General features: G+C 49.7%; 1 protein-coding gene across 4 annotated transcripts in view; it reads left to right on the top strand.

The window, feature by feature from the left end:
* Window positions 1-14,572, top strand: part of TACC2 (transforming, acidic coiled-coil containing protein 2) — a 169,735-nt gene that overhangs the window by 137,776 nt on the left and 17,387 nt on the right. For 2 of the 4 annotated variants that reach the window (XM_012642430.1, XM_012642429.1), the window contains 6 exons: window positions 461-662; window positions 7,606-7,670; window positions 9,126-9,241; window positions 10,366-10,537; window positions 12,154-12,294; window positions 13,174-13,263. In XM_012642430.1, the coding sequence (XP_012497884.1) occupies window positions 461-662; window positions 7,606-7,670; window positions 9,126-9,241; window positions 10,366-10,537; window positions 12,154-12,294; window positions 13,174-13,263 (786 nt within the window). The remainder of the gene's footprint in view (window positions 1-460; window positions 663-7,605; window positions 7,671-9,125; window positions 9,242-10,365; window positions 10,538-12,153; window positions 12,295-13,173; window positions 13,264-14,572) is intronic. The other 2 variants (XM_012642432.1, XM_012642431.1) reach the window with 1 other exon arrangement.

The following is a 14,572-nucleotide window of genomic DNA, read 5'->3' as shown; positions in this document are numbered from 1 at the left end:
GTCCCATTCTCAGCTTTTCCGTGACATGTCTGGATTCCCACCCTGCCCTGTGCAGCTCCACGCTCTCCTGTGGGAGTGGAGATAAGACCCCTTTTTCTACTTCTGTGGACTCACATGAGGACTGTCAGGTGAGAGCCTGAAGCACTCTATGTGCATAACACGGTCATAATAAAACTAGCAGGAAATGTTTCAAATAACCAAGACACAAAATCCCGATTTTTTTTTTTTTTAAACCCACGGTCACTCCCTGAAACAAACCATTATAAATGGAGAGTAGTTATAGGACAGTGAATTTGTTTCCTTGAGAAGGGACCATTTGCAGCAGAGTCCAAGAAGATCATGCAGAGGGTTTTGACAGGGACCCGTCCTAGCTACACGGGGCCCCAGAGTTGGCGGGTGGGATGTGGTTTCGGGCTGAGAGTCTGCATGAGAGGAGAGACGGCTTCCCTTTTCCTTGCAGGACCCTACTCCAGCCGCCACACCAGAAAGCCCACCAGTCATCTCCGCGGTGGTCCATGCGACAGACGAGGAAAAGCTGGCGGTCACCAGCCAGAAGTGGACATGCATGACGGTAGACCTGGAGGCTGACAAACAGGACTACCCGCAGCCCTCAGACCTGTCCACCTTTGTCAACGAGACCAAATTCAATTCACCCACGGAGGGTAAGCAGCCCAGTGGCCAGCCGGACCCCCGCCCTGCCTTGGCGAGTGCTGTCCCTAGGGAGCAAAAGGCTAGGAAAGAAACTTCTCAGCCGGGTGACCATGTTGTCGTTCCTGTGAGATCTCCTGCATGGCTCCCAAAGTGAAGGCTGCGTTTTAAAACAGCCTGAGACTTGAAACCAGCTGTCGCTTTACCCCAAGCCTCCTGCTAAGAACCAGTGCACCAATCTCTGATTCCGGGTCCTGAGCGCTCGCCTGAGCTTTGCTCAATCTTGGCTTATGGCTTTTGTCTCTTCTGTGATTTTGGTAAGCACAGCTCTGAGGGAGTGTCATCCAAGTCAAGCTCTCATTGTCAGTCAGCCCACCTGGTGTCTCTTGGTGCCAGCATTATTTATAGACCCCACAGGATGTTCGGGCAACATGGCCACACGTTTTAGTCAAGCCCCAAACTAGAGGTTCAGCCCAGGCTTGCTAAGGAGGACATGTTCTCTTCCTTTGGAACGGGCCCCAGATCCTTTGCTGATCTCATTAATATCTTCCTTCCTTCTGTGTGTATTCAGTTTGAAATATTTACACATCGGCTCAGTGTGGCTGGGTAAATCAAAATTAAAAAAAATTGTTCCATTGGGGTTGATTTCCCCACCCCACCCCCACATCTTGGCTTCTATACTTCCTTTTTTTTTTTGAGACAAGGTGTCTCACTCTGTTGCCTGGGCTAGAGTGCAGTGGCATCATCATAGCTCCCTGCATCCTCGAACTCCTGGGCTCAAGTGATCCTCCTGCCTCAGCCTCCTGAGTAGCTGGGACTGCAGGTGTGCGCCACCATGCCTGGCTAATTTTATTTATTCATTATTTTTTAGAGACGAGGTCTTGCTATGTTGCTCAGGCAGGTCTTAAACTCCTGGGCTCAAATGATTGTCCCGCCTTGCCTCGGCCTCCTAAAGTGCTGGGATTACAGGCATGAGCCACCGCGCCCAGCCTGTACTTCCTTTCTTGTTGGGAGCGCTGATAGGAGAGCTGGAGCCTTTCTTAGAGGCATTGCCCGTTTCCCAGTCTGATGGTCCTCGAGACGCCTTCCCTCCACTGACCCCCTTGTGAGGCTGCTGAGTCTAGCGTTGAGTCAGCATTTCAACGCTCTGGCTTTTGTGATGGTTTTGATTTTTCCTTTCTAAGATCTTGATTTCTAGCAATTTTCCAAAACTAAGTAAAATTGCTACGAGGATGATCACACACCACAAAAGTCTCGTCTCTACTTTTTTGCTGCTAAAAAGGGACTGAGATTGTTAAACAGCCTCCCTCCGACCGGGCGGGTGGTGGTGTGCTATAGGCGCGGCAGGTTTTGATTGTACCTCTTTCTCCAGAGGCTTTTCCTTGGTCAGGCCCGTTAGGTCTTGGGATGGCACCAGTGTGCATTTATGGTGAGGTCTATCTCATGTGTTTCAGAATTTCGGATGCTTATATTCTATTCTGCCTACACAAAGCCGCCTTTCTAAGTTTGACAGTGAGAAGGTGATCCAAATAATCTATACATGTACCTTTTGACGTTTTATTTTCTGCAAAATAGAGGCTTTCAGTTGGCTGTCAGGTTGGTCCTCTGGCTTGGAGTTTGAGAGGCCTAAAAGTGATCATCTCACCTGACACTCGCAGCCCTAAGACCTGGCCTCGGCCTCCCTCCAATCCTCATTTTCCTCTGTACCCACACCCGACCCCCGAGCCTCACCGGAATGGAATCACTGTTCCCCTGGGACGCCCCTTGCTCAGCTGCCTCTGCGGTGCTGCTGGGGGCCTCCCACCCCACCGTCTCCCACCCTTGCCTGTCCCAGTCCTGTGCCCTCCCAGCCTTTCCCTGGATGCCCATTCCCGGCTCCGTTTGCCTTTAGAGCTTGGTCTGGGCCGCGCTGGGGCACTTAACTCCGTATCGATGATGTGTGTGCATTTCTTGCTTCCCTACTAGATTGTGTGTTTCCTGAAAGCAAGAACTTTGTCTAGTTCATCTTTGTGTTCCCCGCAGCAGCCTGAACATTGTAGGGTTTAAAGAACATCGTAGGTTTGTGAGATGAAGGTAATACAAGATCAGACAGCTTAGTGTCAACTCAGTCAATCTGATCCTTGCAACAGGCATCACCTGCGCCAGGTGTGGGAGGCTGAGGGGGGGAAGAGGTTTTATGTCCCAGAAGCAGCAGGGGACATTTGAGCACAAGCATTGGGCTTGGCCGTTTTGATAAGAACTATGGTTTTCTTCTGGGTTACATCTTACAAGCTTGATAAGACATTTCTAAATGTCAGAGAAAAGTATTTAGAAACCAGCTTGGGGTTGGCCTTGTAGGTAAGAATCAAAAGGCGTATGATTTTGATATGTGTGTGCATTTAGTTTTATCATCAGGAACCGAATACATGCATTTTTTTTCCTTTGAAAATATAAAAATCCTGGTAGTACTTTTTAAGCTAATATGTACCTCATGCAATGGTAACAGGTGTTTGTTCATCTTTAACATTGTACTAAAACAGACACTAGCTCAGTAACATAGTTGACAATTGTTTGGTTCTGCAAGAATTCAACAGATAGGTATAAGTTTGGAACAGAACTCTGTTAAATCTGCCTCTTCGGAAAATGATTTTGAAAATCTGGGAAGTGACAACTATGATTTTAGCTGGCGGGCAATCAAAAATCCATCCACATGAAGACAAAACAGCAGCAGTTACAGCAGATGCCAAGCCCCGCCGTGTCCACCCATGAAATACCCAGCTCCCTGCAGCATCTGGATGTAGAAACCGGACACAGAGCTCTCTTGTCCCATCACCCTTCCCGTTCATTTAACAGGGTCAAGTCCAACTCCGTCAGACACACACCCCAGGGTGCTCATGGGGTTGTCAGAGTGAATCTGTGCAGGGCAGCAGCTGTAATCTGAGACTTTCTTACATCAGAGTCACCAACCGCAGGAAAAGGGGATGTGGGGTTAGAAATAATAATTGCTTTTTGAACCCATATTCATTATGATGTTAACTCTATACGTAGCAATACGAAAGCAGGAAGTGTCGTTGGTTCAACACTTACTTTGAGCTGTGTGAAATCTTTTACAAAATAACATGATTTTATTTCATCCTTTCAGCTCCCCAGGGTGGATTTCTGCAATTCCCCATTTTAAGGATGAGGAAACAGAGGTCTGGAGCTGTTAGTGACTCCCCCAGGGTGGGGCTTGGAGTGCATGGAGGGCCAGGTCTGCCCTCACAGCTGTGGGCTTCCTGCCTGCACCCGCGGAACCCGGGTGTCAGATGAATCGTGCTTCCCACCTGGGTCCACAAGAGCAGTTTCGAAGAGCTTCCAGTTGTCTTTAATGTTTCAAAAAACCTGAGTGGAACTAGTTTAGAAAAATACCCCAGTGATTAAAATACCATGTTTGGGCTGTAATTGATTCTCCCACTGACTAAAGAGTTGACAATTATAAATGGTTTTCTTTGCATGGTTCCTTAGAAAGTGTTCTTTTCTGGTGCAGCCTTTTAAAACATGGTGCTAGGGGAGAAACCCTCGTCCATGTGGTCCCTAGGGATAAAAATATTAGGAACCATTGGGCTACACAGCCTGAGACCTCTCCTGCCTCTGTCCAGGAGACCCTGAGAGAGCCGTGGTTTTTAGATTCACAGGTTTGGGTGGCCCTTTGGTGGTCACCCAGTTTACTTGTCTTGTCTCCCTACCACAGCTACGTCAGCCCCCCTTTCCCACCTCCGACAGAGGGGAAGTGCCCTTCTCAGGAGCCTCATTCGTTCTGTAAGGGGGACACCATCACTGTCATACTACACGTATAGAAGGGAGAGGGTGAGGGAGTTAGGAGCAGCGTCCTTGTCCCTTTACAAGGGGCTCTTTGCTTCTCCCCTAACAGAATGTCACTTATGTTAAAAGTTCCAGAAATATTAGCGATAAGCAATAATATGCCTGATCCCAGTCCCTTACATTTATCTGTAAAACCTATCGGAGGGCTTTTGTCTTACAGTATTTAATTTTATCCTACAGAATGTCAGTATCCCAAGCTCCATTTGATAAGTCAGTAGGCATGGAGAATTCTGGCAAGTTTGGCTTCCTTGGTCCTGGGAATGAAGACCGGGACTCGGCTGCGTCCTCTGGCTTCTGCACAGGGCTCTTTGCGGCCCCTGGCGAACCTCTAGCACTCAGAGTCTGATGAAAGCATCAGTGAAGCCCTCTCGCTGTGTAGTGTCCCAGCAAAAAATAGCTACCTGAAGCGGCCCTCAGATGACAGGACCCATTAAAAATAACTGTGGGCCTCTTCAACTTGAAGGAGCCACATGCTTTAGCAAGTGACCGTCTCCTTTAGTTGCAAAGATGATGGGCCACTTGGTGACATTGATGTCACCCAGGCCTGCCAGCTGCGTGTGGCATGATGTGAAAATGGGGCTAAAGTTGGACGTGGCATCACCCTCAGACCTACCGTTTTTGAGGCTTAGCATTTAAAGCAGATGAATAAGATGTCGAAAACCAATTTCAGAGGATGTTTCCTCAAAATACTGGCGATCACCCAAGATGACAGGAAGAGATACTGATTTTTCTTACATCCTTTCCAGACCAGTTTGTAAATTATAAACGAGGGCACAAAATGGCTGTGATTGGAAGGAGCAGGGCATATTCGCAAGGGGCTTCTCCAGGTGTCCGTAACCTGGGATTGACGTGGGAGGGGCGTGGGCCTCCCAGAACCAGGCGTCCTGCACACGGAAACATTTCTCTGGGGATCAAAGACCCGTTGTTGCACCATCAAGTCCTGCTTCTGAAGGGAAGAATGGGGGACACGGGGCAGTGGGAAGGCACACCCTCTTGGTAAGTAGGAAAGAAGGCAAGTGAATGAGCTTGGTGACCCGAAACTCGCCAGATTCATCTGCCAGGAAGAGGTGAGGTTGCCAGTTGGACGCTGTAGGGAGGCGAGCTGGTCATCAGAGCTGGGCACTCACCCCCTGGGGCCATAGGCCCTGGAAGATCTCTGTGGTGGTCCCTTGCTTGTCCTGGGAGCTCCATGCCGTTCTAGAGTGTGCTGAGAGGTTTCTGTTAAATAATTTAGGGTCGTATAATGCCTTGGCAAGAATAATGATACCTTGGAGGAAGCAGGTGATTCACTATTATCTTCTCCACTTATACAGTCTATAGAACAACAAAATGATGGCCCTGGGGTTCTACACCTAGCAAGTGAGAGATCTGAAAGAGAATCCCTAAATCACCTTGTCCATCACTGTTTCCCTCCTACTTCTCATTTTTAAGGTGAGATGGAAATTAAGTCTTACGTGGGGGCAGACCCCAAGGTACGGCTCACATGACGGTTGCAGACACACTTTCTGCACTCTAGCCCAGCAGGGTGTGGTTTGTGCTAGTCTCTGTGCTTTCCAAGTGACAGCACAACTGAATGCAGACTTTTTTTTTTTTTTTTTTTGAGACAGGGTCTTAGTCTGTCGCCCAGGCTGGAGTGCAGTGGCCTCATCATAGCTCACTGCAACCTCGAGCTCCTGGGCTCAAGTGATCCTCCTGCCTCAGCCTCCTGAGGTGTGTGCCACCATGCTTGGCTAATTTTTTCTATTTTTTGTAGAGATGGGGTCTCGCTCTTGCTCAGGCTGGTCTTGAACGCCTGGCCTCAAGCCATCCTCCCACCTCGGCCACCCAAAGTGCTAGGATTACAGGCGTGAGCCACCACACCCAGCCTTTTTGACCTTTAATCCACAAAACCATCTTTAATCCTGTGAGCAGGTCGTGCCTACTAGAAGGATGTGTTTGATTCTCAAGGGAGACTCAGAGATTCCTGAAAAGTTGTCCACATGTTTAAGTGCTTGAGTTTATTCAGCCACGACCACACACACGTGCAGGATTTAAGAAAATCCTCCAGGAAATATCTCATTCTAAACTGATACTAAGGAATCATTTCTTTTCTCAGTGATGGCTTCAACAATATGCAGAAATAAAGGGGCTTTAAACCAGAACTGCTGTTTATACTTATTTTCATCTAAAAAAAAAATCGAGGCAGTCAGCTTTACGGATTGCCACCAAGGCTTTTTCACAGCTGGTTTCTGAACACGTCATTCATCATATCTTGGTTTTCTTTTTAAGTAGAAAAGAAGCATCTGGTAGCTCTAGACTGTGGCTTCCATGAGGACGGACGTCCATTGTGGTCTCATTCACCACTGTGTGCAAGGCACACAGTAGGCATGCAGTCTGTTTACTAGACGGCGAGTTCAGCTGAGTGTCAGAGCTGTTTCCACGTGGGACTGCCCAGGTCGCTGAACCAGACAGTGGGGTTTCTAGTCTCTGTTGAATGCCTAGAATATTCTTTGCAGCCTAAAGTCACCAAATCAATTTGAACTGGGTCATTTCTCTACCTAGTTGGACCTTATAGTCTTTGCATTCAAAAATTTGATTTGAATTAGTCCTGTAGGTACTGTGGAATTTTGGGAAGTGTTCAGGGGACTTGAGAAGCTTCTCTTACGAGCCATACTGAAGGAACGATGTCATTCTTCCCTCGATTCAGAGGGTGGCTGTAGCTGAATTCTCGGGGAGGGACCAGTATGGGTCCAGTTCCCAGATGTCACCAGGATGTATCATTTCACGTGCTGCGCGTGAGAACTACAGAGAAGACCCACACCCCGAGTGCACACGCTCCCTGATCTGGAAACTCAGTGCAGAGTGTACAGATCTGTCCACACTCAGGCCTGTGTGTGGCCGTGCTGTCGGATGTCCCTGGGACTCTCAGACTCCCTAATGGCAGAATCCCCTTTACGGCAAGGAGTTTACCAGTGGTCTGAAGCAGCTGAGCTGAGTCGCCCTCTTGGCTATACTGCATGTCTCTGGTCAGTGGGCACCCCCAGCCACCCAGAACCCGGTTCTGGGCCTCAACCTGCCCAGCCCAAATCTTCCCTTTTCTTTCTCAGGCACTAATCTTGCTTTCTGTGTTTTTTGCAGAGTTGGATGATTACAGAAACTCCTATGAAATCGAATATATGGAAAAAATTGGCACCTCCTTACCTGTAAGTTCTGCCTGGGGCCGGTCAGGGACTCACTTTCCTACCTGCAGGGGCTGCTCTCCTGTGCAGAGCATCTCTGTCCCCACGGCATCCTGGGTGCCCGGTGATGATGGGCTGGGACTAGAGGTTTGTGCTCAGTCCACTTCATTTGGCATTTTCAGGGAGAAAGTGATAGGTTTCTTTAAAAAGGGTGGGCAGTGTTTTTAAGGTATGTTATTAGCTGTTTTTGACAAATTGTGTTTAAGTAACTGAATATTGTCTCTTTGGGCAATAAGCCTTTCCTCCCATTTTTAATTGGCTGCAATGGGCAGCTGTCTTCCCTGGCTCAACACCTGCTGCCCCAGGGCGTTTTGTTCCATGCGTGACGTCCCGCTGTTGTCCCTCGATGCCCTCAGAGACATCACAGGAGGGCTTGCTCATAACACTAAATAGCCCCGGACATGTTGCTTTTATCTTTCTTTGCATCGTTTGTAGATGCTGGGGTTGCTGCTTTTAAACCACAGGTTGCTGTAAGTTAGACCTGAAGGTTGGGCAGGAAAATGTACCCATATACAGACTGAACTTAAGTGCCAAGTCGGTAAAGGCAGAGCTCCTGGAGTAAAGCGCATGGACTTTGTCATCATCCCTCGGTGCATTGCCGAAAGGGTGTTAGCTTACCTCTGCGGTCAAAGAGTTGAGGCCACATACGTGACACTGAGGGTGAGACGTTTTACCACTGGAACATCCCTGTGTTTTGCTAGCTTTGATGTAAGTGGACTAAAAGCACAGGGTGCCCCTGCGTGTTGGGCGCCGTCTCCTGACCCGTGCATTGGCAGGCCTCGTGGATGAATTTCCTGAAGAGTGTGCCCTGCTTAGGAAGCGCAGAGACACTCAGATTTTCACGGTGGTGCAGAGCAGCGTGTTCACTGGCTGTTGCAGTGGCTTATTTGGGGACCCGGGCAGGGCATGTGGAGGTCTTCCCTTCACTGACAGATGCCAGTCCCCATTTCTGGGCCTGGCATCCTCGATGGCACAATCCCTGTGTACCAGTCCGGCCAAGCTGCTCTCCAGACCCAGACCCTGCTCTGGGCTTGTCCAACTATGGACAACCCTGGACTGGGATCTTGCCTTACCCTCTGCTTGTCCTCAGTGGCCGGTGGGTTCCTGGCCCCGTGACGGCGGCCAGTAAATGTTGGTGGATCAAATGGGTCTAGTGCACCAATGGCATCAGCTCCTTGTCCCCTTGCCGATTCCCTCCTGCACCCAGTCGAGCTTTCTCTGTCTCCTCTTTCCCTCCCATCCTCCCCACCTGGCTCCTAGCCTGGCCCCACTTCTCCTCTGTTCCTGATGGCTCAAGGAAAATGAACCTTTTCCCTGATGGGTTATTTGTCCCCTATTGAAGAGTGCTCTGGTTTTCATCTCGGGGGACACGTTCAGGCCAGCGGTACCCAAGCTGATGTGTGACTTTGATCCCTGCAGCAGGACGATGACGCCCCGAAGAAGCAGGCCTTGTACCTTATGTTTGACACTTCTCAGGAGAGCCCCGTCAAGTCTCCTCCCGTCTGCGTGTCGGAGTCCCCGACGCCGTGTTCAGGGTACGACTCCATCGCGGAGAGTTGCCTCCGACTCGCCGTTCTCCTGACTTCATTTCACTTGCACAGACCAGGCAGCCCGCGTTTCAGTGTCTGAATGTCCACAGGGACGTAAACGTGTTGGCTTTGTTACTGGCTGCCCTCGGGACTAGGGTGAAATCCTTCAACAGCAGACGGTGCGATACCCCCGTACGCCCCCAGCACACGCACACTTTATTCTGTCCTCTGTCCGATGGGGGGCAGCGTGGCACAGCACACAGAGCCCGAATCCCACCTGCACCTCTTCCTGGTTCTGTGACCTGATGTGGGTCACTTGACCCCCCATGCCTCAGTTTACTTGAGTGCAGAGTGAGAGTGACAATAAAACAGAGCTCGTCAGGATTTTGTGAAGATGAAAGCAGGCTGTCAGTCTCCCAGCGTGTCCCCGACTGTGTGGTGGGGGCAGCACCTCTTCCAAAGAGATGCTATGTGGAAAGCTCTTGTCGGCATGCCCGGCATGCACCAAGTGCCCGATAAACGTATATTATCGATACGGGTGTGAACATTTGCATTCATCAGGGTTCATGCTCTGAGCGGTGTGATGTTGCATCAGGTGAATGTGGGGCGTTGCTCTGAGGTTTGGACCTTGCTGTCCTTGTGTACCTGCCCCTCTCACCGAGTGGGAGTGAAAGCTCTCGCTGTGACTCTCAAACTTACAGAGACCCTACAGGGCAGAGTCTGCCCAGGGCGGTGCAGAAAATGATGGAATGGTGATGTTATTACAGCAACAGTGGCGGCATACGATAGGCACTGTGTGAAGTGCTTCGCAGACATGCAGCATCTCATTTAATCTTCACAGAGACATACATTTCATCTTATAGAAAAGGAAACTGAGGCATGGTACTGAATCACTTCCCCCAGAGTACACAACCAGGCACTGGTCCTCTGCTCAACTGCAGAGCTCGTGCCCATAGCCAGTGACCTCTGTGCTTCTGCCCCTCCGTTGTTATGCGGCCCTAGGGGTGGGTGGACCCCTGAAGACCTGGTCCTTGTCCTCCTGAAAGTCCAGCATCACTTGCATTGACTCAGTGGGGGCTTCAGTGGGGTTTCCAACGAGAAGACTCTCAAGATGCTCTTTGCTCCCCCAGGTCAAGCTTCGAGGAGACTGAAGCCCTTGTGAATGCTACGGCAAAAATCCAGCATCCGGTCACACGAGGGCTGGCCCCCAACCAAGAGCCACACTTGCAGGTGCCGGAGAAACCCTCCCAGAAGGAGCTGGGGGCCATGACCTTGGGCAACCCCTCAGAGGCGATCGAAATTGTAAGTGGAGTCGGAGGGGCCCCAGATCACGGGGGATGAGTCCTGGGCACTGTCGCCAAGTGGGGCCAGGCCTTCAGAGCAACACCCACCCAGCTCCTACTGTGGGCCCCTCAGAAGCCAGCCTAGGAGACCCTGCACCGGGAGGACGAGGGGGAGGCTCTCCATTCACACTAGGGGACTTTACCCTTCTCGCCTACGGGCTTCGCTCGCCTTTGGGGTTTTTTCAATTTTTTATTCTTAGCCCCCTAGGACTGGACTGTTGCTTCGGAGCCATCGTCAGTCCTCTGCCTCCTTGAGGGCAAAGACGGCACATTCTTTTGAGGAACAGTTGGTTTTCGCGGGACTTAGTAATGGAAAGCCGCTCTGTTTATAGACCAGGACCGTCACCCCTCCCCTCCCAGCCCTGCGGGGGCCTCAGCCACCCCGACCCTCCCTGCACGTTACACATGTCCATCTGTGGCCCGTGATCTCCCTAAAGTGTAGGATGCATCTGCCAGGTCTCCATGCATCTAAAAGGGACCAGCCTTCTAGGTGAATTTTATTTTATTTTTTTGTCGCCCTCCTAGCAATCCCCAAGCAAGTTTGAAGCTGTTGACTTAGCGTGTTGCTTTTGCTGTTCTGTATTAGCAGAACATTCACTATCTTGTGCATCAGATATTTGTTGAGCTCCTACTATGTGCCTGGCAGTTGGATGCTGGGGCGGATGCTGGAAAAACAACAGTGAACAGAAAGAGCGTCTAGATGTGAGTTAGTCTCTCAAACAAACACCAGGAAGGACTCGCACAGGCGTCACCTTCTACAGAGCTGGCTTCTGATTTTGAAGTCTTTCTGATCTACCAGGAGACACTTTTTTGTTTGTAATCGTCTTTCCATTATTTAGAAAATGACCTTTACCAAAGCCTTACATCCTTTGAGATTTACATGTGGAGGTATTTTCTGGATGAGTTATGTTGTGTTTGGAAAGCCCCTCAGCTCGCTAGCCTTCCACCCACTGAGATTTTCAAATAAACAAGCCACTGGTCGTGTGGCTCCTACCCACTGACTAGGGCATGAAGGTGGCCTGGGGGTGGGGGGAGGATACCGAAGGCTCCTGCTTTTTTTGGGAGGGGGGTGCTGCCACTCTCAAGATGTCCATTATCAGCCAGGTGAGGTGGCTCACACCTGCAATCCTAGCACTCTGGGAGGCCGAGGCGGGAGGATTGCTTGAGGTCAGGAGTTTGAGACCAACCTGAACAAGAGCAACACCCTATCTCTACTAAAAATAGAAAAAGTAGCCGGGTGTGGTGGGGCACGCCTGTAGTCCCAGCTACCTGGGAGGCTGAGGCAGGAGGATCGCTTATGCCCAGGAGTCTGAGGTTGCTGTGAGCTATGATCACACCACTGCACTCTAGCTGGGGTGACAGAGCAATACTCTGTCTCAAAAAAAAAAAAAGATGCCCATCGTCAGCATGTGGGGATTAGTCCAGATGAAAACGCAAGAATTGGCAGCTAATTGATACTCTCTTAGCATGAAGGCAGAGATGTCTGACAAATGGGTGCGTGGCCCTGGCGTGGAATCAATGTCACTCTGTTCTCCTCTATTTCTCTTGTGTGTTTTCCTCTCGGCCGGCGTTCAGACAGCTCCCGAGGGTGCCTTTGCGTCTGCTGACGCCCTGCTCAGCAGGCTCGCTCGCCCCGGCTCCCTCTGTGGTGCACTTGACTACCTGGAGCCCGACTTAGCAGAAAAGAACCCCCCAGTATTCGCTCAGAAACTCCAGGTTTGTAGCCCACGCGTGACCGTTGGGGAGTTTGTCAAAACCTCAGTAGAGAATGAACCTCCGAGTCCCGAATGAAACGAGGCAGGATTTGACGAGGAACTGCCGAGAATGTTCCCAATGAAATGTTAATATCTTCCCCTCGAAGGCTGATATATGTGGTGTTCTTTACCCAAGACGCCAACATTATGTAAACTCTGTGATTACGTATCGAACAAACGGTTTCTATTTCATTTTGGAAATTGGGCCCAAACAGTCATTTTGTAGAAGTATTGATAGCCCCAAAAGCAGTTTCTGCAATTTATTCACTGAACCAAGCATGTTAGATCACCGTGGAGCCAAGCTGTTTATATATAAGAGGCTATCTCAGACTCCCATTGAGATAACATCTGGGCTCGGTCTCGCATAGGGGACCAAAAACAACGATCTACTCTGTGCTTTAAATTTGACAACTTAATTTGATATCCCCTAGACTAGGACATTCAGAGCAAACCTAGAGAGATTGTTAACAGCCATTTGAGAGACGCAAACTCATTCGTGGAAATTGTTGGCCAACCTTACGTTAAAAAAACGAGAGGAAAGAAATCAAAGGAAACAGCACAGGGAAAATTTTGATTCTATTGTGAAAATCATTTCATATTCAACTGCGTAATACTTCCCAACATGCATTCAAAAGGGCAATTTTAAGAAAAAGGAAATTAAACACTTAATTTCATGATCTGCTGAGGTGCTAATTGTGAAAGAAAGGTGGAGCGTGTGTTTTTCCCCCGAGTACCTGTCATGACACATTTACGTGGCACGTTCATTTCTTGGATGTGGAAAATATTGACGTCTGTCTCGATGCATTTCCCTGCGGTTTGCGCGTGCCCCGGCCGCGGGCAGGAGGAGTTAGAGTTTGCCGTCATGCGGATAGAAGCCCTGAAGCTGGCCAGGCAGATTGCGCTGGCTTCCCGCAGCCGCCAGGACGCCAAGGTACCGGTTTGCCGCTGCCGTGCGCTGCCTCCTGAGAATGTCGTGTGTGCCGCTGTGCTCAGGAAGCTGCTTTGCTAACCATCCATCAGGCAGGCATTGTCGCTGTCCGACAAAGTGCCGTTTCCAAAATGCTGCAAGCGGAACTCTCGTGTAAATACACACTGAGCACGTATCTATTAATAGGATCTATTTAACTTTGCAGTGAGGGAACCGGGAGGGCCGTGGTGCTGGTTAAATGGAGGAGAAGATGAGAAACCAATGTTTAGAGTCAGTGGGGTGAAGAAGGCTAGAGTGAGATTGCAGGGTGAGATATAAAACCACTTAATGCTGACTTAACAGAGTGGGAAAAAATCATAACCTCGAGGTTATTTTTTTTCCCTCTACAGATACCATTTGCTTCTCTACTGAACAAAAATAATTTGCAACTTTTCTATTTTCTACAAGTTAACGTGTAAATGTTAACTTACATTTGAGAGTGAGCCCTGATCAATAATAAATAGTAAGTGAAACCGAGACGTAATGCTCTGGACCAGGGGTTAGCAATCCTTTCTGTAAAGGGCAGAGAGTAAATAACTTCAGGTTTTGCTGGCCGAAGTCTCTGACACAGCTAGTCAGTTCTGCACTGTAGTGTGAAAGCAGCCTCAGACAGTGTGCAGATGAAAGGCGTGACAATGTTCCAGTAAAACTGGTTTTTTTTTGTTTTGTTTTGTTTTTTACTAAAAAGGGCAGTGTGCATTTGGTCCGCGGACCAGAGTTTGCCAACCCCTGCTTTTAGTGCGGGTGTGATGGTGACAGGGCATGCGGACATCTTTTTGCCTGGCTTCCAAGTTTGGGGTAATTTTTCTTAACATTTGGAGTGGCTGCTGCTGTTGACATGCAGAATGTGTGTGTCATTCCCAGGCCCTTGCCCTGCCTGAGTTGGACAGCCCGGGGAGCCTGGTGTGTCAGACCAGGGCTGGACCCACCTGTGCTCTGTGGCTTTGAACCAGTTAGTGAAACTCTCTGGGACTCTCAGTTTTTCCATCTGTGAGATGAGGCCAATAACAGCGAGTTTGCAGGTTGCCTTGAGGACTGCAGCCCTCACGGGTGTGGAGAGTGGCACTGTGCCCGGCGCATAGTAGGTGTGCAGTGGAAGAAAGCTGCTGCTATTGGCTAACACTGCACTCTTGCCTCTGTTGATCAGAGGCTCCCAGCGTCTCTCCTCAGTAGCGGAATCCAGGTCCCATTTTACAGATGGGAAATGGAGCCAGGTGCCGGCAGTTTATCAGCCTGGTGGGGACCAGAACTTGGGTCTCTAAATGGGAGCCCC

The sequence above is a fragment of the Propithecus coquereli genome, unplaced genomic scaffold, assembly GCF_000956105.1.
Source record: "Propithecus coquereli isolate 6110/MARCELLA unplaced genomic scaffold, Pcoq_1.0 Scaffold179, whole genome shotgun sequence".
Taxonomy (NCBI): domain Eukaryota; kingdom Metazoa; phylum Chordata; class Mammalia; order Primates; family Indriidae; genus Propithecus; species Propithecus coquereli.
The sequence above is the reverse complement of the archived record's forward strand: the minus strand, read 5'-3'. Positions and strand labels throughout refer to the sequence as shown.